Source organism: Clarias gariepinus, chromosome 13 (genome assembly GCF_024256425.1).
Source record: "Clarias gariepinus isolate MV-2021 ecotype Netherlands chromosome 13, CGAR_prim_01v2, whole genome shotgun sequence".
Lineage (NCBI taxonomy): Eukaryota > Metazoa > Chordata > Actinopteri > Siluriformes > Clariidae > Clarias > Clarias gariepinus.
In genome coordinates, this window is record NC_071112.1 from 28,280,425 (window position 1) to 28,305,564 (window position 25,140).

General features: G+C 41.2%; 1 protein-coding gene across 1 annotated transcript; it reads left to right on the forward strand.

Moving 5' to 3' along the window:
- The first annotated feature begins 3,214 nt into the window (after positions 1-3,214).
- ahctf1 (AT hook containing transcription factor 1) lies at positions 3,215-23,428 on the forward strand. Its single transcript, XM_053509645.1, has 36 exons — positions 3,215-3,415; positions 5,927-6,055; positions 6,360-6,616; positions 6,737-6,917; positions 7,195-7,402; positions 7,520-7,636; positions 7,730-7,814; positions 7,896-8,046; positions 9,003-9,135; positions 9,791-9,972; positions 10,192-10,253; positions 10,333-10,461; positions 10,589-10,679; positions 10,801-10,890; positions 11,172-11,312; positions 11,635-11,739; positions 11,834-11,930; positions 12,084-12,207; positions 12,447-12,503; positions 12,787-12,933; positions 13,197-13,387; positions 13,479-13,623; positions 13,755-13,886; positions 14,315-14,462; positions 14,554-14,704; positions 15,047-15,154; positions 15,438-15,576; positions 15,776-15,997; positions 16,135-16,987; positions 17,078-17,168; positions 17,284-17,375; positions 18,128-18,366; positions 18,471-20,304; positions 20,396-20,490; positions 20,749-20,825; positions 22,877-23,428. The coding sequence occupies exons 2-36, from the start codon at positions 5,935-5,937 to the stop codon at positions 23,058-23,060; spliced, it is 7,179 nt and encodes a 2,392-aa protein (XP_053365620.1). The 5' UTR covers positions 3,215-3,415; positions 5,927-5,934; the 3' UTR covers positions 23,061-23,428.
- Positions 23,429-25,140: the final 1,712 nt, after the last annotated feature.

Genomic DNA, 25,140 nt, shown 5'->3' on the forward strand with positions numbered 1-25,140 from the left:
ACTTCCTCTTACTCAAGACCCCTTAGTCATTTTAAAGGCAGTTCTAGGTCACAACATTCAGAATGCACTGCTGCACTTCAGCTGTTGTTCATTAAACTGTAAGGAATGCTTATTTACCCTCTCTGGGTTTATTCCTCTATCTGGAGGGGGGTGGACCTTATAGATGCTCTGGCGTGTAAAGGAAGAGACTGTTCTGGTACACACTTAAATGGAGGATACCAATATATAATAAACAAATCAAGTTAATATTTTCATTCCTTCATCTTCTATAGTGCTTATCCTATTCCAGGAGACTTCGGGCACAAAAACTCAGCAAGCACAAGGAGAACTCCATGCACACAGATCTGAGGCAGGAATCGAACCCTCGACCAATGATGTGCGGGACTGCAACGTTAACCACTACACCACCATGCCTCCATTTATATTTATAAGATGAAAATATTGTCGCATTCAACTCCAATCTTTGACTTTGAGTGTCAGATTTACTCTAAAACTAAATATTGATACAAACTAAATACTCAGAACCAGACGGATTGATGTAGAGAGAGAGAGAGAGAGAGAGAGAAAGCGCAGACAAATCGATAGACAGGAAGATAACACACTTTAAAAATTTTATGTTGTTTTTGGACTCACAAAGAGCCCAAAAAATGTATACGCATTTAAAAATGAAAAATATTACGCCTCTCTTCTGACGCGCACATGATAACATCAACAATGGTGCGACTACTGACTACTTATCCTTAAAGAAAACATAATACTACACAGCATGGTGGCTTGGTGGTAAGCACTGTTGCATCTGACACATTAAGGCCCTGCTACCCCCCTCACTGGACCCACTGCAGTTTGCGTACCGTCCAAACTGTTCGACGGACAAGGACACCTATGTCAGAATGTTGTACATAGATTTAAGTTCAGCATTCAATACAATAATCCCCCAGCACCTGATCGGGAAGCTGAGCCTATTGGGCATGAACACCTCCCTCCGTAACTGGATCCTGGACTTTCTGACTGAAAGACCTCAGGCAGTGCGGATCGGGAACTATACCTCCAGCACCACCACACTGAGCACTGGAGCCCCCCAGGGCTGTGTGCTCAGCCCCCTGCTGTTCATGCTGCTGACTCATGATTGTGTAGCGACACACAGTTCCAATCACATCATCAAGTTTGCTGATGACACGACCGTGGTGGGTCTCATAAGCAAGAACGACGAGTCAGGCTACAGAGAGGGAGTGCAGAGGCTAACGGACTGGTGTAAAGACAACAACCTGTCTCTGAACGTCGATAAGACAAAAGAGATGGTTGTTGACTTAAGGAGGACACAGAGCGATCATCCTCAGCTCAGTAACGACGGCTCTTCTGTGGAGATCGTCAAGAACACAAAATTCCTGGATGTCCACCAGGAGAAGAACCTCACCTGGTCCCTCAACACCAGCTCTCTGCACAAAAAAGCCCAACAACATCTTTTCTTCCTGAGAAGACTGAGGAAGGCCCAGCTTCTACCACAAATCCTCACCACCTTCTACAGGGGGACAATCGAGAGCATCCTGAGCAGCTGCTTCACTGTCTGGTTTGGAAATTGTGCCATATTAGCTTGTAAGATCCTAAAGCGGATAGTGAGGATAGGTGAGAAGATCATCGGCGTCTTACTCCCCTCTATCACAGACATCTACACCACACGCTGCATCCGCAAAGCCACCAGCATTGTAGCTGACCGAACACAACCCTCACACTCACTCTTCACCCTCCTGCCATCTGGAAAAAGGTACCGAAACATTTGGGTCCTGACATCCAGACTGTGTAATAGCTTTTTCCCACAAGCCATCCGTCTCCTCAACACAAAGGGACTGCACTAATAAACACACACACACACACACACACACACTACTCATTCAGACGAACTAAATAACTGATACTGGACTGAACTGATAAACACACACATGCACAATCACCCTTATCTACAACCATCTCAAAACTGTTCATACCTACCTACCTGCACTGCTCTTTGCAATATTTGCACAGTATTTGATTTTTTTACTTGCTATTTGCACATTACTCTAAAAATGTCAATGTTTACTGTTTACTGTTTCTCTTCCTACTACCTCAACTCACACCTCATCACTAAAGGGGAAAGAAACTGTACTGTAACGTGTTACGCTGTCGTGTTACGTTGTATTGTAGCTCTTTGGTTGCACATTTGCACATGCACTTTGTTGTCTGTTGTCTATTGTTGTCTCTTTTTTATATAGAAATAGATAGTTTAGGTTAACTTAAAATGTAAATCTGTTCTATCTGACCCAGTCAGCTAATTAGGTCTCTTAGTTTAGGTCTCTCTCGCTAGTTGGTTCTGGTAAAGGGTGTTGTTAATTCATGTTGTGTTGTTAATTTATGTTGTTGCATGTATGTAGCCCCTTGATCCTGGAGAAACGTTGTTTAGTTTTACTGTGTACTGAACTGTATATAGTTGGAATGACAATAAAAGCCTACTCGACTCCACTTGACTTGCACCCCCAGGGTCTGGATTCGATGCCTGTGTAAGTGTGCATGGAGTTTGCATGTTCTACCCGTGCTTGGTCGGATTCCTTCCACAGTCCAAAAACATGCCGATTAGGCCTACTGACATTCCCAAATTGTAGTGTTTGTACCCTGTGATAGTTTGGCACCCCGTCTCATGCATCAAGTCTTCAGGGATAGGTCCAGGCCCCCCGTGTCCCTGTATACAGGATAAAGTGGTATAGATTATGAGTGATCAGTTATAAATAATCGCTATACACACCGCTGCCATAATTCAATTCGAGGGGGTATAGAGTAAAGGGTACAGATAACAACTGAAGTGTGTATACTGTACATCTTTACATTGAATCACTGCCTCCACTCATACAGAAACAGCCCTACTGCCCCCTCGCGTCCATTACGGTAATTTACGGCTACTTGAGTCCGAAACCTAGAGCTAATTTCGGGCGTAAATAATAAATGTATTATAACGAAATCACTATGATGAAACATAATTTCAGAATAAATAAATAAAACGACTAACTAATAAAAAATAATTAAACGGCAGAAATACATTTTTGAGAACATGTTTGAAGGACAAAAACGTACGCATGCGCAGTGCGATGTTAAACGAACGCAGCGATTTTGAATTGGCACATGCGCACTAGAGACAGTGTGGTGCTATGGAGATGACACATGCGCAGTTGTAACAAGAATTTGGAAATGGCGCCTGTGTTGAAGAGCTAGTCGGCGGGTTTGCAGAGTTTGTTAACTGGTCTTACTGCTAGCTCGAATTTCTTGGTTTATTTATTTGCCAACGCAAAAACGTAACTCTTTAATGAAATTGTGCGGATTATGACCAATGAAAGACTGCATCAGAAGACGCGTTTGATTTATTCGACATAGTTCACTCATAGAGTTACAGGTAAATACCGTTAGTTATGCTAATGCTAACGCTAACAGTTTAACTTGAAATAAACTCAGTTTACGCAAACTGGCTAACGGCTAGTATGCACCTATGATTTCTAACCTTTATAATCAGTATGTTTGTGGTGGTATTAACCTGTTATTTAAATTTTATTTTTGGGTCAGTGTCAGAGTTTGTAAACCTTGTTAGCTAAGCTAGAGCTAACCGGTTAGCATTAATGAAGCGCTGCATTAGCATGCGCACGTGCAGCTGCTAGGGTTTGCATTACAAACGAACGCTGTCAACACGTTTAAATTAAATAACATTACATATGACGTAATTATAAACTTTAATTGTGATTGTTGTGCAGCATATATATATTAAGGATTAGTTAGTGCATTGGCTCAGTGAGTGTGTGTGTGTGTGTGTGTGTGTGTGTGTGTGTTAGCTGGCTAATTGAGTAACACCCCATTCAGCATTTATCCTCATGTAAAAAAAAAAACGTTCATATGAATATTCTATATACATACACAAGTGTTCGAGCAGAGCCTGTAGCTTTGTGACAGCTTTTGTGCTTAAAGCTGTTTAACTTTTAACCTGGAGTTCGGTGGGAATAAATCTCACACTCTGTTAGCTTACGTTTTCAGCTTCAAAACGGTCTAATCTGAACACCGAGGCAGTATCTAATTGAATTTGACACACCCTGTCTGATCTACACCAGATTCCTGGTTGCGAACACATGTGATGTGTGATTAACATGAGACAGATTATACATGTTAATCCAGGACATGTGACATCTTCCAAGATAGCCGATCAGACAGACTTTACTGATCCCTAAAGGAAGTCCAGTATTCTGGAAGATGACACAGAGTCAGAGAAAATTTGTGATATAAAAAAAGTAGAAGAAAAAAGTCAGGATTCATTGCAATTTTAATATGAGATGGTTAATCTCAAAAGGTTTTAAAGTCACCTCTTGATGACAAGTGGGCATCCGGCCTTCATAAGTCAGTGTGCCAAAAGACATCATCCAATTGTACATTGGGAGCTGTGCAACTGGTGCTATTTTGCATGTCATACGGAACAGTCCAAGCAATCCTCATGTGTGATGTGAACATTGCTGCCAAGTTTGTCTTCACGCTGCTGATCTAGGAGCTGAGGGGAAATATCATGTCAAGTCTGAACTCAATTAGCGTGCCTGTCTTTCATGTTGAGGATCATTACCGGTCATGGTAATGGGTGTATGGGGACGACCCTGAGACAAAGGAACAGTCTTTACAGGGGAATAGCCCATCATCTCCACCACTGAAAAAGGCAAGGCAGAACCGCAGCTTAAACAAGTGCATGCTCATCGTCTTTTTCGACATTCGCGGCTCTGTGCGAAGGGATATACCTTGAATAGCGAATTCCAAGGCATCTGAAGGAGATTGTATGTCGAAAGCGACCAGATCTGTTGCTTGTGAATCTTGAAACCTTTTTATACCCCCTTGTGCAAAAATGTCATATCACAGTGTTTTAGCAGTGACAGCACTGAAATGTGACAGTGAAGTGAGCGGAGAAATTTTGTGTAGTGTTTTTTTTTGTTTGTTTGTTTGTTTTTTTATCCATATGTGAAGATGTCAGTTGGCTCTTGTCATCAGTTTCAAAAGTAACACTACCCATGTGTACATGGACAATATTTCTCCAATCTGATTAAAATCATTCTGATAAGGGATTCAAGCTTAACTGGAACATGAAATGGATGCTGATCTAATAAGCTGTCTGTTTACATGCTTAATATAATGCATGTAATGTTCTGCCACTGTGAAGAGTTTAATCAGATTCAAATATAACAGAAGTAGTAGTTTGTTTCTTCCCCAATTTTGAGGTTGGAATAGGGTTCTGTCTTTTCTGATAAATCCTGCCTTCTGCTTTATGATTGGTTACAAGAATTTATTGGTTAGATGCATCACTAAGTCCATCAGTGCTCCTTACTTAGGCAGAGACCCTGTGGCAGAAAGTTTAAAGTAAAGACTTGGAGGCTCTTTGTTCACACACAGTTTATTGAACAGAAATGGAAGTAAATTTTGCTTCCCGGCATCTCATCATATCCTCTGATGTTACCCCCACAGGGGCATGTATGCACAAAAAGAACAGCTGGTAAACAGGTTGCACAATTTGCGCCACCCTTATCATTTTCATAGGTTTATACCCATTGTACTGGTTAGGATCCACTGTTCTGATTGAGGCGTTTACATGGTCATAAAAATGTCTCATTATCAGTGGAATATCAGGGTCCATGTAAAAACAGCTGTTGTAATTGTACAATCCATGATTACTGCGTCTTCATCTGGCCCTCAGAGGCTCGGCCCACACCTAAAGAAAGGCCTGGTATCACCTGAAAGCTTTTCTGGCCATAGGCTTGAGGATCCTGCAGTGGGATTGGAAATGCTAATGTTATCTGATTGGTCACAGTGGGATTAAGTGCCTGAAGAGTTGAAAATATTGTTTATCAAATCCTGCCAAATGTTAAGTGTGTGTATTTCTTTACAGTTTACAGGATGCATGACTTGATGGCTCAGGTGACCAGTGGTCTGCTGCGGTTTCCTGCAGTGACAGTGGAAGCTTTAGGAGAGGATGAAGTGAATTTGGACTCAGTGCTTCATGGGAAATTCACAACAGGTGTGTGTCTGTTTTTTTTTTTTTTCAGCTACAACAACTCAGTGGTTGTTGTAGTTTACATTTGTGTAACATAAACACCATATAATGCTGTTTGTCTCAGAAGCACTAACGGTTCTCCTCTTTATTAACCTCTCACATAAGAGATACATAGTTAACTATACATAACATCGTTTTTGCAGTCACATCAGTACACAATTTAATCACGATGCATACCATATTACTGGTTGTCATATATTATTGGTGTTTGTTACCTTTTTTACTGTTGTATGTTTGATCTGAGTGATTTCACCTCCTGTTTGTTCAGGTCGCAGCGTGTTGGCATGGTTGGCGTGTGGGCCGCACTTGGAGGTGGTGCACGCAGCAACAGGCGAGCGGTTCTCTGCATACCGCTTCAGTGGCGTGACAGATCACCTGCAGCCCTGTGTGACGGCAGTGAGGGAGTTCAACTGGCTGAAGCGCAGCGGGCTGCTGGTGGGTCTGCAGGAGGACGAGAGCAGCATGCTGTGTCTCTACGACCTGGGCATTTCTCGCGTCATTAAAGCCGTCGTCATACCAAACAGGGTGCGAGTTATGTCTTTTGTATACAGCAGCTACAGTCAAGTTAGATGTGAATGTTCTGGCTGTTCAGATTCATGACTGTGCCATGTCTTGACTCAATCTCACTCTCTTCCCCTTCTTCAGATCACTGCCATTGAGCCACTGGTGAGTTATGGAGGAGCGAGCGCAAGTACGCAGCACCTGCACCAGAGCCTGCGCTGGTTTTTTGGCGTGGTTGCCGTGGTAACAGATGTTGGACACGTCCTGTTGGTGGATCTATGTTTAGATGATTTCTCTTGCACTCAGACTGAACTGGAGGCCTCAGGTGAGATCAGTGTCACCACAACATCTCATGTGGTTTTATTAAAAAAGCTGCGTGGGCTCTTGGTGCAACAGAAGAGATTCATACTGTTTTTTTTTGTATGGTTCTGTAGGGCTGTGTTGATAAATGTTTAGAGCTTAAATTATTTATTATGTTAAACACGCATTATAACATGACCTCCCTCAAATTAATCCGCTAAATAAAAAAACATACAGTTTGGACCTGAAAGCTATAGTCAATGATATGAAATGTGGTAATGTTAGTCTTATTCTCCTCACAGATCTGGAGGTGGTAAACAAATGTCCATCTGATATTCCACGTCTGAGAGAGGGAGTCACTCAACAGGGACGCCACCTTTGTCTCCAGCTGTGCAGCCCCACGGGGACGGGGGTTTCAGCTCTGCACTTCATTAGCCGCACAAATCAGCTGGCTGTGGGCTTCACTGATGGCTTCCTGCAGCTATGGAACCTGAAGACGCTTAAAAAAGAGTGAGAAAGGGAGAGGAACATTGGGTGGTGTACATCGACGATATAATTATAAAAAATTTTGAGAAGCTGCCAGAGAGTATACGGCACACTTTTTAATGTTATTTCCCTGTTTCACAGGTATCACTCTCAGCTGGAGGGCGGTCGAGTCCCCGTGTACGCCTTTAACTTCCAGGAGCCGGAAAACGACCCGAGGAACTGCTGCTACCTGTGGGCTGTTCAGTCAGCGCAGGATCTGTGAGTTTCACACATTCACTGTCCTGTTAGTAACTTCATCACACAAGGAGTTTAGTGTGTGAATAGTAAAATGTTGTAATATGTGTGATGCAGAGAGGGTGATGTGCTCAGCCTCCATCTTCTGCAGCTGGCATTCGGGGAGAGAACGTGTGCAGCATCAGGGAAAATTATCTATGAGGTACGCTCTGAGAGCCGCCTAATACAAAACTCCCTGCATGCACCTGGTGGAGCTCTGTAACCCCTGTTTCATGTGTGTTAGGGTCTGGAGTACTGTGAGGAGCGTTACAGTCAGGATCTGAGCGGAGGCATGTTTCCTCTCAGAGCTCAGACCACACACACTCGTCTCCTCAGCTGCCAGACCATCGAGAAGTTTCGCCATCATCCTGACAGAGAGGACAGCGTTAATGAAGGTCACTGTCTTGCACATCACAAAAGACACGTACAAATATTTTTTTCAGTCGTCTAGACAATTATTGCCACCTCTTTTATACAAAAAAAAACAAACAGTTACGTTAGTTAAATGTTGCATGTCTTTTTAAACATTTATCCATCAAGGTTGTCATGTTTTTGATACTTCAGCCATTATGGCCACCTTCTGGATCTCTTTCATCTTCCCTACAGTTTAAATCCTCTTTTCTAGTCCTGTCGACCTTAAGAAACCCATTAAATAATTTCTCCCTGTCCTCTTTCTTCATTATCCAAAAAACTTAGAACAGTGTACTCAACCTTTTCTAATTCCCATTGCTCCTCCTTTTGAAGGTCAGGGTGAAAATCTTCTCCAAACTCTCTCCAAATTTGCTTCTGGTCTCTTAAAGCTACCAAACAAATTTAGTTGTATCACTACAAAGACAATAATGTCTCATCCTTGTCTGATCTTATCTTTTATTTAGGATCTTAATTCAGTACTAACAACCTCCTAACAAAAAAAGATCTGTATCTAATACGACTCAGGCCCTGACAGAATACACATTACACATTAGTTAAGATGACCGGACAAACTTGAAATAAGGACCTATATTACATACAGCATCATTGGTTAGCCTAGTAACCACTAGAAAGCACACTTGGATGTTACTGAAGATAACAAACTGAGATTAACTAGCAGATGTTAAGTAGTCTATATTATCCCTAACTAATTAAACACTAGTGTAACATTTTTGAAAACTGATTTAAATTGAAGGTGTGTTTATTTTTTTTTTGTTATCTCACTTTTCTTTCACTTAGGGAAGTGTCAATATAGTATTATAAATAACAATGTTCTCTGTTAAATAGTAAAATATATTGCAGTATAATTAACTCATTCCCTGGTGTGAAGGTCTGCCTCACTGCAATAATTCAATTATTCTGTATGTTTTTTTTGCTACAGTGGCGTCTCCTGATACGAGCGTGTCGGTGTTCAGCTGGCAGGTGAAGTCGTACGGACAGGGCCAACCTTCTACTTACATCAGTGTGTTTGATATTAACAGATGGTATCATGCACAAATGCCTGATTCGCTGAGGTACAAATTTTTGTTTAATTTTTTTTGTTGAGAAAATCTGATATTGTTATAAAATAATGTTTTAGTTCTTTATTTAAACAGTCTTGCAAGTGTTCAGTAGTGAATATCAGCACTCTACTGTGATTTGGTAAAGTGCAAGTTAATTTGTTTTAATAGTTACTTTATATTTTGTGCTCTTCCCGAACAAATTATGCTCGTAATCCAAGGTTCCACTGTACTTGGTTATTTAGTTATATTTTCCAAAATATAATCCGTTATTTAGACGAATTTATGTAATCCGTAAGCCGGACAGCAGTGATTCTGTTAGTATGTGTGAGAAAGTCGTCCTACAAAACCTGCCACTGCCCGATAACCCGCCCCTCTGTTATTCCTGCTGTTAGTATTTAACAGATTATGGGCCAAACTTCGCTAAGTGATGATGGTAGAATAATTATAAAGATCTGGGCTAAAACAACATGCATGAGAAATCACAAAGGAGTTTTCATTTTCTGCAATGGAAAAGTACTCTAATTAGTTACTTTTATCAGAAGGTAATGCTGTAATGTAACTGATTACTTTTTAATAACCGTAATTTTGTAATGTAGTTGGTTACTTTAAAAAGTAATGTCACCCAGCACTTATTATTGTTAGTACTAGTGTGTCTGTGTGTCCTCAGAGCGGGTGAATCTCTGCAGAACTGCCCCTACCTAGCTGTGTGGTCTCTGGACTCAGTGGTGGAGGTGACTGAGTCCTGTCCCCTGCTGGCAATGGTGGTTCATGAGCGCAGCCTAAGCAGAGCACTGCCTCACATGAGCCCTCCTCCTGAGCAGTTCTACAACCCTAACACATACAACTTTGGCAAGTACCTACAGACACATGCACTCTTAACATTGCATGAATTCCTTATCCTAATGTACACCTAAACCATTATGTTGAATAGCCATGTATTTTCATAATGATACTAAGTGTGTAAGTGTGATATCAGATCGTCCTACAGAGGGCCTAATATAATTTTGTATGGTTCTCAAAAGAATTGTTTAATTAAACATGTTTGTCGAATGTATGTGTGATATGTAGATGCAAGCTGTCTGCTTAATGCTGGAATAGTCCACTTTACTTGCTCTGGCTATCAGAAAGAGGTCAGTCTGCTGGTTATATTCTGCTCTTTACATGTCATGGCATAAGTCTGTTACTGAGAGGTTCCGGTTCTGGTTCCAGACTCTTAGTTATTTGAAGAAAGCCGTACCAAGTTTGAGTGATGGGATTTCTAACGGATATTCACGATGCCTCATGTCCGGGCTCTTGTCCTCTCGGCTTGCAGATGTTCAGCCATCCAGCCTAACGGAGGTAACAGTCTTCACTGCCATCGCAAAGTTTTAAATGTGAAATCTTTCATAAACCCTTTATAATATTTTTTTTAACTTGCAGTGTGTATTAGTTTAGTGTAAGAGTGTGTTTTTGTTTTAAACTGCAGCAGGAGCAGCTGGATGCCATTTTAACAACAGCAGTGGAGACGAGCGCTTTGGGTCTAATCACAGGCTGCATTAAACAGTGGACCACTGAAGGTGAGTATGAGGCCTTAATTTTATTCAAATTGTTTTATTCAAATTTTTGTTTCATTTCTGGCTTTACTCAGATTTTTCCAGGCAGTGATTTGTATATTTTTGTGTAAACTTAAACTTACAGAGCAGGCTGGATCTGCAGTCAACCTGCGCTACATCCTGGAGTGGGCCTGGGACAAAGTGGTCAAAACCAAAGAGGAGCTTGATGGCATATGTAAGCATTCTCACTGCAGGAATCGGTTTTAAAAAGATAGCTCCGAGCAGCACCTCTGGTGAACATCTCTCAGTTCCAGATTGCTTCCACATCGAGAGCAGCTGGAAGTTCCTCACATCCTAATGAATGTAGTTGTTAGCGTGATTTAGCTGTTAGCAAAGTGTTAGCAAAGAAGTGGTTTATAGTCCGGTTCAGTACTTTTCTCACTTTCCAATTTGTGATAGTGTACTATGATCCATGTCAATCCCATAATGTGTGTTGTATGTATCTGTTGTGATTAGGTGCTCCGTTGTTCGACACCTCATCAAACTTTACTGATCCTCAAACCCTGCAGCTTCTTCAACACAGCCAGAGATTACTGAGTAACCTCAGCACAATCTTCCACTGCCTGCTGAACGAGGCTCAGGAGCTCACACAGAGAGGTCTCTCTCTCTCTCTCTCTCTCTCTCTCTCACACACACACACACACTCACATACACGCAGGTTATTAAATAGCATAAAGGCCACATTGTTACATCACTGTGTGAATACCCTGTAACATCTAATAGCACTCATGTTAGGTAGCTACTTTTAAGCTCATGCACATTAGTCATGAGTCACTTGTCTTCTCAGAAGTGATTTAATGTTACCATGACAACCACCATAATACTAACTGAGCTCATGTGTAGCTTTACCCTAAAACAGTTTTGTACAGAAATATTAAAGAGATCTGTCTTAAACCTGTTTGTTTGTGTGTGTGTTTAGGTGCAATAGGACTGTTGAATAAGTGCATGGTGTCCAGTCTGATCTCTCAGTACGCTCAGGTGGTCCTGTGGTTCTGCCGTACCGGTCTCCTGCCTGAGAGCGCTGGTAAAAAACCTCAGCACTACCACCCACACTTCTATTTTCATGATTCAGCTTCTGCCAGCATTTATATGAGAAATCATTTTAATCATTCTTACAGATGATGCCGTCCTGCAAATATCGAGGCCATTTTACAGTTTCTCTGTGATTAAGAATTATTACACAGGTCAAAGGGAGGAGCTTCATAGACTTGCCAAGTAAGTCAGCCTAACATGGTCAAGGTCTTATTTTCACATATGATTTAATTAGTAGTTGTTTAGTAAGTTCATCCTCAAAACTCAGCTTAAGATAATTTTGCAAACACCGTTAAGCTTTCAGCCTCCAGTTTAGCATGATTCCTGTTTCCTCAGAGATAAGTGGAATGCAGACTGTCTGATGATTGACGGACTAGTCGCTCAGTGTGGTGACCGTCTTTCAGAGCTGTGGACAAGAGACGAGGGCGGGACCGGGCAGTACCCACCCCCATCACTACATGTAAAAATCACATTTTATATATATTCGCTTTAGACACAAAAGAATCTGACTATTTTATCATAACCAAGATTGTTAATTAACTAAAAACCATCCTAAAAGCCAAATCTTATTACCTAGCTGTGCAGGTAAAATAAAATTGTGATAGCGTTTGCATATTAATGCCACCTGTTTAGCATTGAATAATGATAATGGAGCAGCTTGTTAAAGAAAGTTTTTGTAATATAACTTTGTTTTCGTAGGCCCTGCTGGACTTGTACCTTCTGGAAAATGTTGAGGAATCTACCAAGCATGCTATTGTATCCTTTTTTTTTTTTTTTTTTTTGCCTTGTCATGTTTCTGAACATGTTAGTCACAGAGCTTTGTTCTCCCCTTGGTGTTCGAGCTAGTAGAGGGAGGATATAGGGTGTTCAGGGATGTTGGCATCAAAAGTGTTAGATGTTAATTAGATTAAAAAAAAAGAGGCCATAGAGATGTATTATTGTAGAGATGTATTAAAATCAGATAGAGGGTGTGCTAGGTTAGGTGTTTAGTTCTGTCTTGCTTTCCTGTCTGTTTTTTTATCTTAAACACATCCTCCAGGTGATCTATCTGCTCTTGGATGTTATGTACTCCTTTCCTAATAAGAGCGGAGCATCAGTGGAGTCTTTCCCTACAGCTTTCTCCATCCCCATCGGATTAGTGAAGCTGGTCCAGGGTCTGTGGTTACTCGATCACCACGACCATGAGGTAGCCTGAAGTTTACTCGATTTTTCTGTCGCTTGAAACAGTGATCAAGCAGAAAAGTGGAATTGATTTGGGATCCCAATATAAAAGTTGATTTTAGTTCAACATTAAAAAAAAGTATCCTTAACTGTCATTAAATATTTTTTTTCATTCATATTGGAAAAGCATTATGCTAAATTTAAATAGAATACAGAAACTTCACTACATGGAAAAAAAAGTAATTCTTTCTTGCTCTCTTTTCATCGCCACCCCACCCCTTCTTCCAGAGCTCTCTGGACTTGCTGCTCCATCCATCCGTGTCTCCATGTGTGTGGCCATGGCAGCACTCTCGGGTTCTGCAGGCCCTTATGATTCAGAACAAGCACAGCACGGCATTGCACTATCTGCACATGATGAAGCCCTCCATCAGCACCACCCCCCTCACCAAGCTGTGTGTGTCTGTACTGCTCCACAACAGGTACACACACGCTCTCACAAATCTATGTTTAAATATTATCTTTTAGACTGTAAATGAGCTCACTTCTAGCAACTCTTGTGTGTGTATGTAGGTGTATAGTGGAGGCATGGGCGTTGATGAGACAGCAGGTGAATAAACTCAGCATGGACGAGCTGCTCAGGTTTTTCTATGAGACTTGTCAGGAACTTGGCTTAATGAAGGAGCTTCTCAAACTCCCCCTTAGACCCTCTGAACAGGTAGGTGTGTGTGTGTGGAAAATGTGAGAGTGAGTTTGTACGTCTGTCCATCAATGTACATTTCCAGTTGTCTGTCTGTCTACCCATCTGAATTTCTGTCACAGCACATCTGTCTCTGTGTTCACACATAGGAGTGTTTGGAGCGCTTCCTGCAGGACACTGGAGGGTTCCAGAACAGAGAGCTCCTCATGGTTCACTATCTTCAGCAGGCCAACTATGTTCCTGCACTGCAAATCAACCACACACTAAAGATGAACCTGGCTGTGAGTCTCTCTTTTACACACATACTGTACATGCACAGTTTCACACATTTTCTTATAATCTTACATTATCTAACAGTCATCATTAATATTCACCAGAATTATTATTAGTAAAATATCACAAATCATTAATAATAAGAAACTTTCCTTATTTAATAATGAAGAATATTAAAGAATATCCTAATCATTAGGGATTGTAAATATTTATTACAAATTATTATATAAATAAATAATGATTATTCTTCCCATCCAAACTTTTAGATTTTTATGGGTTTTTAGTTTTTATATATATATATATATATATATACATATAAAAATTTAAATATAACCAAGATATGATTCTTCATACCATTACTAATGGATCACAGATGATTTTTGTGAAAAGTGAAAGAAATCTGAAGTAAACTATGTCCTGTGGTGGTGTTCCCCAGGGTGATCGAGATCCTAAGATGAAGGAGAGGTCGAACACAAGGAACTCAATCATGTGTCAGTACGGGAAGGTGTTGCCACGTGCTCAGAGAAAGCTGGCCATCGAACGTGCACAACCTTATCAGCACCCATCCACCGTCCTCAAAGAGGGTATACACACTTCAAGTTCACAAACCAAGCTTTTACCAGAATTACAGTTAACCTATGAGTGAAATGTAATCGTCTTTACTTCCTGTTACAGTTCTGAGGCCACAGCCATTGTCCACCGTAGCTAAACGTTCCGCTAATGAGAGTGTCCTGAGCAGAGCAGCATTCATTAAAAACGTTCTCACCAAGATTGAGGAGGTCTGGATCAGGAAGGAAGCTACACCTGAACCCTCCCCTGTCAAGAGGTCTGAAGCAGAGACATATTTTAACTTGTCCTTAATTTTCTACAAATCTGTATTTTTCTCACTTTGTAAAGCCTTCAGTAAATTTTTGGTTTAACAGGGCCCACCAAAACCCGAGAACTATAGCAGTTAGCATGCGGCCACAGGGACACTGGGGAAACTACTCGCTGTGTCCTGTAGCCATTGATTTAGTTATTTAGTAGTTAATAGAGTTGTCAAAGTTTTTCTGTGACAAACCAACAGCATTTAAGTTTAAGCATTCAACCTTCCTATTTTAGGAATATATCTAAATTCTATTTTATGACACATTGATTTTTTTTTTTTATTATTTAATATTTTTTCCAGCCCAAAAGTCCCTGAGTCTCTGGTGTCCAGTCCGACTTATCCAACCTTAAACATCCCTGAGGCATTTGTTGGAACTCCAATTAACATGCTAACTAAGAGAATCTCCAGGTAGCCTCAGCACCTTACCCAACACCTCCTTTCAGATTATCACACAGTAAACATTACTGTATAATTCCTGCCTGAATATCAGCAAGCCTAACGTCTGTTTTGGTTTTGTCCCGAACACCTTAACACATAAGTTGATATTTCCTGATGGGTGGGTAATTGTGTATTATTGTGTACAAACGAGCATAAACACAAAGGGATTCCTAAATAATTTATTATTAATCAAATATTTTGATTTGGTTTTGCATTAGCAAGTCATTTAAATGTGAAAATCTGTGTTTTTTAGACTCTTGGATTTGGCGGTGCAGCCGTCGACGACTCCACAGTCATCTCACACACCTAAACCCATCAGTTCCTGGGCTGCACCAAAACACATCAGCAAGGCTCCTGAGCTCAGTCTGTTACACACACCTCTGGTGGTGAAGGTAAAGAAAATCTCCATGCAATAACCAATAAAACTCTGTGTACATAAACATGCTTTATACATGCTCTGTATATACCCAGTCTGTACACACTTCATGCACTCCAGACACAAATCTCTATATACACTTGTTTACATTTACGTTGTTTATTTAACTCATGTATGTCTTTTGGTTTAAAATTTTTCCCTTTTACTCCTAACAGAGAGCTCGAGCTTTAGCTGCGTCTGGTCCAGTCTTCTCCTCCTTTACCCCTCAGTCCATCCTAAGAAGCAGTCTTCGCCCTACTCCATTAGCCACACCCACTGCATCCCCTGCCCGATCGGCCACACCCCCCTTACGCCTCAAAGAGAGTCGCATCACCTTCATGGATGAAAGTGAAATTCATGTTCTGTCCAAGGGCTCGTCGTTGCACTGGGGCAACAAGGTAAACCAACACACGCACACCCTGACACACGCTCTGATCATCTAATCTAGTTATGCATGTAAACAGGAATATACTGTAGACTTAAATATTTAATCATAAATTACAAACTCTATTATAACAATTTCTTCCCCCTTTAGCTTGCTCCAGGTGGTGAAATTAACCAGCAAATGTGCCCACCCCTGCCACCAGAGGCCGGAGTTGAGGGCTGGAGTGACCATTCTGGTGAAGAAGGGGAGGGACCCAGTTTAGCGCGCACTGCTTCGTTTGAACTAAAAGAGAACCAGGCGACAGAGGAACCAAAGCAGGTCTTACCCACGCTTGAGTGCAGGCCCAGTCTGGGACAGGAGACAAGCATACTCTCTGTCCAGTCAGAATCCACACTGGAATTCCATGACGCTCCTTCTCCGGGGGATGTGATGATACCTGCATGGCAGTTGCATGAGAGGCTTGATGAAGATGATGAAGTCATTGTCAGGCGTCCAGAGTCGGACACTTCCGCCAAATTGCTTTTGGCTACAGAACCGATTGTGGACCAGAAAATGGACAATGATGAAGTTTCAGAATTTGAGATGCAACTGGATGCAACAAAAGAACATGCAAAAGAAGACACGGAGAAAACGACTGGGGAATTGACGACAAAAAGCGAAGCGCAGAATTTGCTGGTTGTTCCAGTCAGTTTACTGGAGGAATCAAAAGACGATGATTCAGTGAGTCGTGAGGATGTTGTGGCACCATGTGAACCAATCAAAACCTTTAGATTGTCTGAGGAGACAACCGGAGAGGAGGAGATCAAAGACTTTGTGCCAACTCCACCACCAATCACTAACATGGTCACTATGGACAAGCCAACCGGAGACAGTCCCAAAGGGTCAGATGAAGCAGTTGAACACTCTGTGGTTAATATTGACACAATCAGTGAGCTTCCTGCTTCTAATTATGATAATGTTTTTGAAGAGCTGAAAGATAAACCCAAGGCCATGGAGACATCAGGTGAGAATTCTTCAGAGTGGATGGAGTCAGGTTTGTCTGTAATTTTACCATTTATTCATGATGAGATTTAATACAAATTTCTGCTTTCAGATCTGGATGAGTTTGTTGAACATCAGTTATTCAGTGATCTCTCACCTCCACACTCCCATGCTGATGATAAAGAGGCTTTTGAACCCAACAGGTACCATAGATGATCAATAATAATTTTTTCCCCCTTTTGTGTTATCTTGTCCTATTTATATTTCATATTGTATTTATTACATTAATATACATCATATATTTTTTATCCTGTGCAGTGACCCAGGTGAAGGTGTAAAATATCTTAGCCCTGAGGATGACACACACAAATCTGTCGCCTCATCTGAAACTGCGACCTCTGAATCACCCTGTGAGCATTTCTTTACCATTTTTTAAACTATAATACAGTTAAACCTTGGATTGCGAGCATAACTTATTCTGGAAAGCTCGTTTGTATATAAGAAATAATGGAAAAAATTAGAAAATAAGAAATAATGGAGAAACAGATGATTCGTTTCACAACCCAAAAATATTAATATAAAAATAATTAATAAAAAAATACTTCACATCAATATTTTACACACGCAATCGCTGCTCTGTTAGAAAACGTCTTTAACAAGAAACCTCTAAAAGACTCTTGCTTTTGAGGATTTCACGGTGACATGAAGTTGCGTTGTCTGTGTAAACAGATTCATTTCCCGCACTGCTACAGGCGTTGTTGCATGAAATCGTTGTTGCAGGCCATTGTTACTAAAGAACAGTTACTACACTTGCACACATACAAAAAAAATTTAATATGCTTTACGTGCGCGCACACAAATGGTCACAATGTCATAGTCAATAGTACACACGCGTGCGGATGTTGACTGTATGAGTGACGCATGTGCACTGAGATTGAGCATGGGAGTTACCCACAATCCCGCAGTGCCAGAAAGAGACGATCCATTGGCTCAGTTGTGATCAAGTGACACTCGGCAGAGAAAGCGTACTACTCGTCAAGACCTCGCTTGTTTAAGTTCAAACTTATTAAAAAATTTAACTCGTCTTGAAAAACACTCAAAGACCACTGTATATGCAAATACCTGTTTTTAATGGTTGTTAATGAGCTATGTGTTCCCTTAGCTGTAGTCAGCCTGAACGACACTGAGGAACTGTCCAGCACTGAGGAGGAGGAGGAGGAGAACGATGTGGAAGCTGACCAGGAGGCAGAGGAAGACTCTGGCAGTGAGGTGGAGATTATAGAGGAAGTAAAAGGAAACGGGACGAAGCACCTTTACCTGCAGCACCTTCAACCTGAAGAGCAGTTCTTTCAGGAGCAGACGGCCGCCGTTCTGTCTCTCGTCACCGACCCACAGCTGAAGGTCAGACGCGTACTGATTAGTTTATTTTAAGTAATCATCTTCTCTTGCTGGTATCCTGAATGTGAGTAACTGTGGTGTGTCTGTGTGTGTTTTGGACCAAGCAGATGATAGATGGCTGCGAGGAAAATGAAGGTCAGGTTGTTGTGGTTGGCCTGAGACCTGCAAGTCTAGATGATGATGTGTGCTACACCGAACTGAAGCCCTCCACCACTCTCTTGGTTCCTATCGAGCTGGCTGCTGAGCATCAGGAGCTTCTGCAAGGAGCCGAACTGCCTGAGGTTTCACTTCCTGTCAGCTCTAATAACTTCTCCCTCATGCTGGAGGCAGATGATGATGATGAACCAGTGGCTTCAGAAATGAATGCTGAGAACCATCTAATATGGCATGGGAACACAGAAAATATGGAGGAAGAAAGAAGTGCTTACAGGGGCGATGTCAGTGTGGAGCACACTCTTCTGGAACCTGAAGAAAATTTAAAAATGGAGGCTTTGCCTTCAGAAACCGTTGTGCCAGATGTTGAGGTAGAACAGGATGTGATCAAATTTGAACACAACATAGAAGTTCAATCTAATCAACCAGCTGAAGAAGTTCAAACCCAGCTGAAGCTGGAAGCAGTGGCAGAACCTGAACCGCTTACACAAAGTCAACCTGATGAACCAACGTGTGAAGCTCAAACAGCAGATGGCCCTGAGAAGGAACCTGTGGAGGAATCTGTTATTAAAGAGACACTTGATGTAACTAAGGTATATGTCAGCAATGAGGCTCAAGATCCAGGCTCAGCTGGGGTCACGGAAGGTGGTTGGATCCATAATGAGAAAATTCATAGTGAAGAGGGTGTTGTAGCTGAAGACCATGTTTCTGTAACTAATAGAACTGAGGAGAAAGATCCTAAGCTTAAGGAAGCTGTAGAAGCCACAGCTACTTTGAATGAAGTCTATCGAAGCCCAGCAAGAAGAGGAAGGAAGACCGTTTCGTTTCCAATACCTATGACGGAACTTGAGAAAGATGCCTCTGAAGAGGAGCATGTTGATTCCAAAGTGCCTTCCACACCTAGGCGCATCACAAGAAGCAGCAAGCAGCTGCTGGAGTCTGAAGTTCTCATTACACCTAGGAGAAGCACAAGAAAAACAGTTTCTGAAGTCCAGCAGGAGGAGGTTGCATCAATAACAACTCCTTCACATAAGACTCCACAGAAAGCTACACCCAGGAGAGGGTCTTGTAAAACAAGGAGCTTGAGTGCAAATGATGTCCAAGTCCAGAAAATGGAGGAAACATCAATCGTTGAACATCAGAGTGCAAGGAAGACTAGAAAAGGCACAACAGTCGAGGTCCCAGAGCCAATCCCTGAGGAGAAATCTGTGGAAAATCAAACTAACACTAAAGATAGTCCCAGCAGGGTGACTCGCCAGTCGACCAGGAGGCTGAGTTTATCGCTGGAGAGCTTCCAGATGCTTTCAGACCTTCAGAGCACATCGTTAGTCACGCCACCAAGGAGCAAACGGAAAACCAGAGGCACTACAGAGGAAAAAACAAGCAACAATACTTGCATAGTGGATGGCGCTCAACTTCAAAATGTTTCTAGACGACTGACGAGGAGTCAGCACTGGAACGACGCAGAGAAACCCGAGAAGCCAGAGAAACTAGAGTCCACTAACCTGTTGGAAAGTGCTGTGATGGAGAGACTGAACTATGAACAAAAAGAGAGTGAAGTGGTTACGGAGATAGTGCGCGCCAAGCGGCGGACCAGATCTGTAGCTCCAGCTCCAGCTGTGGACCATGAAGAGCAGAATGCTGAAGCGCCAGAGCCGATGGTTTCTATTGAACAGGTAGAACAGGAGAAATCACCATCTGTTAGAAGAACAAGAACCAGCAGAGTGCCAGAACCAGATAAGGCACATATTAGTGATGGCACATCTGGTGCTCAGAGAACAAGAGGTGGTGAGTGCTCTCCGTCACTCATTCTTCATAACACATTTCACAGCTTCTATGTCAGATGTTTTTTTTTTATTGGGCTTTTTTTTCCATACAGGTAAGAAAAAAGGTGTGGATGTCAACGATACTATTTTGTCTCCACCTGTGACTCGAATGAGGAGAGCAGCTGTTGTCCCTGACTTCCAGCTCGAGGTGGGAGAGAAATTTGTGATCTGTAACTGTCTTTCACATTATATAAAACCTGTTACTGGGGAGTGTCTGCTTTACACACCCATGTGAACACGTTGTGGCTGTTATCAGTATAAATTAATTAACCAATTAAAATACAGAACTCAGCACCACTGTGGTGTAGGAGCGAATACTGATCATTCCTTTAAAGCTAACTGGGAGTTATTGCGGCTCTGTTTTGTGAGGAAAGTTAAAAACACTTCCTGTTTTCTTGATGTTAAGGGAAAGGTTTTATCAGCTGATGCTGGAGTGGGAGCTGAAGTGGAGGTTTTAACGAAGAAGAAGAAGAGAACGACCAGGTGAATCCATTCATCCTTTTTTTTTTTTTAGTGCTCCTGTCAAAATAAACGCTATTAAATCAAAAAAGTGTTTATCAACCATATATAAAAGTTAGTTTATACACACGTATACAATGTAGGCAAACGTTGGATTGCGAGCATAATGTGTGCTAAGCTGAAGTTGGACGACAGGAGGGGGGGGCTACTGTGGACGACTTTCTCACACTTGCATGCACACAAACGCACCCACAGAAACTCTCTCTAACGAAAACACTGCTCTGTTGGGAAACCTTTTTAACATGGAGCCTCTCTTGCTTTATGTGCACACACGTGGTCACTGTTATAAAAAACAGTACACGCATGCACTGATGTTGACTGAGTGACGTCTGTGCATTGAGACTAAGCATAGGACGATTACCCATAATCCCGTAGCGTGAGAGAGGTATTATTTTCATAACCATTTTCATAGTTGTGATCAATTGACGCTCGGCAAGACAAAGTGCATGTGTACTACTTGTAAAGCAAGACCTCGCTTCTTTAGTAAGTTAAAATTTGTTTAAAAAATTAGCTTGTCTTGCAAAACCCACGCAGACCGAGTTACTCATTATCGAAGGTTTCCCTGAGTATGTGAGTGTTTAATTATATATATATATACATACATGCATACATGTGTGTGTATCACAGATGAGAAATTGAAAAAGTACGTCTAATGAAAATTAAGTTCTGTTTTAAAATTACTCCAGGGCATTATAATTCAGTTATACCACTTCAGCGCTGTTATTTTATCAGTGTAAATATTACCGAATCCCAGTAAAGATATTCACTTTAGCTCTTCTACTTAATATCTATTGGTGGGCCTCCGAGTGGCGCAGTGGTAAAGCGCTCGCCCTATCATCCGGAGATCGCTGGTTCGAACCCCGGGTGATGCTGTTTTCCTCTCACAGCCGGAGGCACAGAGAGAGCTGATTGGCCGAGCTCTCTCGGCGGGGAGGGATGAGAGGTACTTGTGCTCCCACATTAGTCACGGCTCTACAGCCAATCAGGGGCGTCTGTGAGCTCGCGCACACAGAAGGAGCGGCTAGCGCTTTCCTCCGAGTGTGTTACTCCGCCCCTAACGGTGCGTGAGCGAGCAGTTCGAAAAGATGCGGTCGGCTCGCGTCACGTGGTTCGGAGGAAACACGGGATAGCTTGATGTGTGTGGGAGCCTCTTAGCGACGGGGAGTAATTGGCCACGACTAGATTGGGGAGAAAATCGGGGAAAAAGAATTGGACAGGACTAAATTTATTATAAAAAAATATATTGGTGCAGGTGTTTGTAAACATTGAGTACGTATCTTAGTAGGTTATTTTATAGGCAAACAAAAAAAAATTAATCCTTCCCATAACTCTTAATAACATTGCTTTTATTCAATGTTTTGATTTTACTTATGCTGCAGGTTAAACTACAGAAATATTTGCAAGTACTGCAAATAATGTAGTTAATTTTTGTCCAGCAGTCGATTTAAGACGCACCCACAGTTTGATGCATAAGCACAAAGGTTCAGCTTTCACAGTGTGCACCCCATTTTTTGGAATAAGCCATAATGAGTCGCACTGTCATATCTCTGTATTAAGGATTGTGCCAGTTTGTGGATGCATTGCTGTTTTCTGCATACTCTGTCTATACATGGTAAAACCATCATGTTGATTGACTGTCTGTTATGTAACACGTATAGCTCCACCCACTTTAAGGCAAAATTGCTGAATAAGTAAAAAACAAACGCTAGATGCTGTTACATAATCTGGCTGAACAGACAGACATACAAACAGATAGATTTTTTTTTTAGACTGGTTTCAGGGCCTTCAATGTGTGAAACAAGTAATATTGAAAAAGCAAGATTTGACCAATGTACAGACAAAATAATTTTTACATAAATTGCATGATTATTTTACAAGTAATTCTGAGTATTTTAAAAATTAAGCTCAATTTTGCCTGACTGTAATTACCTAGATTTTTTTTTTATTGATTGACTGCATATATACAGTGTGTGTGTAAAAAAATTTTTTTTTTGGTAATTTATCTCTTTCCTCAGAGCAAGAGCTGAGCCAGAACCCCTGACTGTAGAGCTCCTGTCTCCACTACCGAGTCCGGCAGAACCGGCCCAGCGGAAGAAGCTTGAGGATCGGGAGGCTGTCGCTCCAAAGATGAACCTGCGGCGGAGACGAATGATGGAGGCCATTTTCCCTAAACCAGTCACACGCAGGAGGAAACTTTAACACTGATCACCATCATCGTCATCATGTTCTTTAATGTTTTATTTGCCTCTTGAGCTTCCTGTGTGGATCTGCGTGTACAGTAAACACACCTGTTTCTCTCTCCAATTATTATTATTATTTTTTTTTAAAGGCTGGACTTTTTGCTGTTTTCTAATTAAGGAGATGATTTTTGAAGTGGATTAAGCAAACAGAGCTCTACTTTGGGAAATTTTATTTTATATTAAATAAATAAATAATCAAACAGTGACGTTTACTATACAGAGCTCCGAGGGGAAGTCAAACAGTCTTAAATTTTAAAAATGTGCATTTCTACAAATGTAAATAGTCTTTTAGGAATGTTCTAAATAAAATTTGATACCTGTGGATGATTTTTACTCGTTATTTCATGATTTTAAGATTTTCTTTACTCAGGTAAAACACTTTATGTAGATTTTGGAACACGTCACATTTACTGCACTGTATTGGTTTTGAGATTTAAATTCCCTGCAATCCAAAGAAATGAGGATGCAACCCAGATAACCTGCCTTCAATTTCAAAGCTTCTTGACATCAGAAAGCTTCTTACTTTGATTATCACCTGATTGGTTTGTTGTTTAACCTGGGATCACGGTTACTATTTGTTTTCAGTGTTCTGTAATGCCTATTCAGCTGTCTTCATTAATGATGTGAATATTTTGCCGTCACGAATTACACCGTTTCACTTTACAGTATTTTTTTTGTTTATTTTATAATAAGGAAATGCTCTATTTTATTGCCAAAATTAAACAATATTTAAACCATATTTTGGTTCAGTTGCAAGTTATTCTTTATAAACTCGATTAATAACGTCAGTGGTGAGCTTCATTCATTTATCTTATTTATTCAGAGACTAAAAATCTTTTCTCCCTACATGTACTTATTACATTATCTTTAGTAAGCAGTCTGAACAACTTAAGTTATAATTTGGCAAATCCAATTTATAACTATATTAAAATGTACCAGTGTGTTTGTGGAAGGAGACCAGAGGAGCACAAAGAGAGAGAACGTGGAGAAGGGTGGCCTTTTATTGTGGGCAGTATAAGGTACACCTGTGCACTACTCATGATGTCAGATCAGCATCTTGATGTGGCACACCTGTGAGGTGGGATGGATTATCTCAGCAAAGCAGAAGTGCTCACTATCACACATTTAGACTGATTTGTGAACAATGTTTGAGAGAAATGGTAATATTGTGTATCTGGAATTAATTTTAGATCTTTAAGTCCATCTCATGAAAAATCGGAGCAGAAACAAAGGTGTTGCGTTTATATTTTTGTTGAGTGTATATTGTGATAATTAGCTATTTTAATCAATACCGACAAGTTAGTTATAATAATACTTTTGTCCCTATCTTCCAGTTGTACCATCAAGTAATTATCATCAAGTTGCCTTCTTGCAAGCGTGGTCGCTAATGTCAAAGAACGAACATGGTAGCAAGTTTGCAAAAGACCTATATGCTAAGAACCACTCTCTAAGTGGTTAAGCATTGTCGCCTTGCACCTCCAGGGTCTGAGTTCAATTCCTACCTTGGGTCTGTTTGCATGTTCTCATTTTGATGCTCTGGTTTCCTCCCACAGTCCAAAGACATGTGTGAATGAGCAAGTAAGTGTGTGTATGTGCCCTGCGATGGTTTGGCCATCTGCCTTGTGCCCTTAGTCTCCAGGGATAGGCTCCAGGGATAGTCTCCTGAGATAGTCTCCTAGGATAGGCTCCAGGCCCCTGCAACCCTGCATACAGGATAAAGTGGTGAGTGTGTGTGCATCTTAGCTATGTACCTGTTAACTGCATATTTTGAATGTTAAATTATAATAGGTATTTGTCCAAATTCTGCCTACTGGGCAAGTAAAACATCTTAGGCACTTCCCAAAAGAGATTTTGCACAAAGTATTGGCACCTCATCCACATGTTCATCGATAATAAAAGGAGCGGCAGTGAGCAGAGATGACCTGAGTGGTATCTATTCTCAGTGTAATGTTGACACTGATGTAGTGTGTGTGTGTGTGTATGATTAATTCATGAGTGAGAGAAAGTGATCAGCTTTCCTGCCTCATGTTACCGTCTCT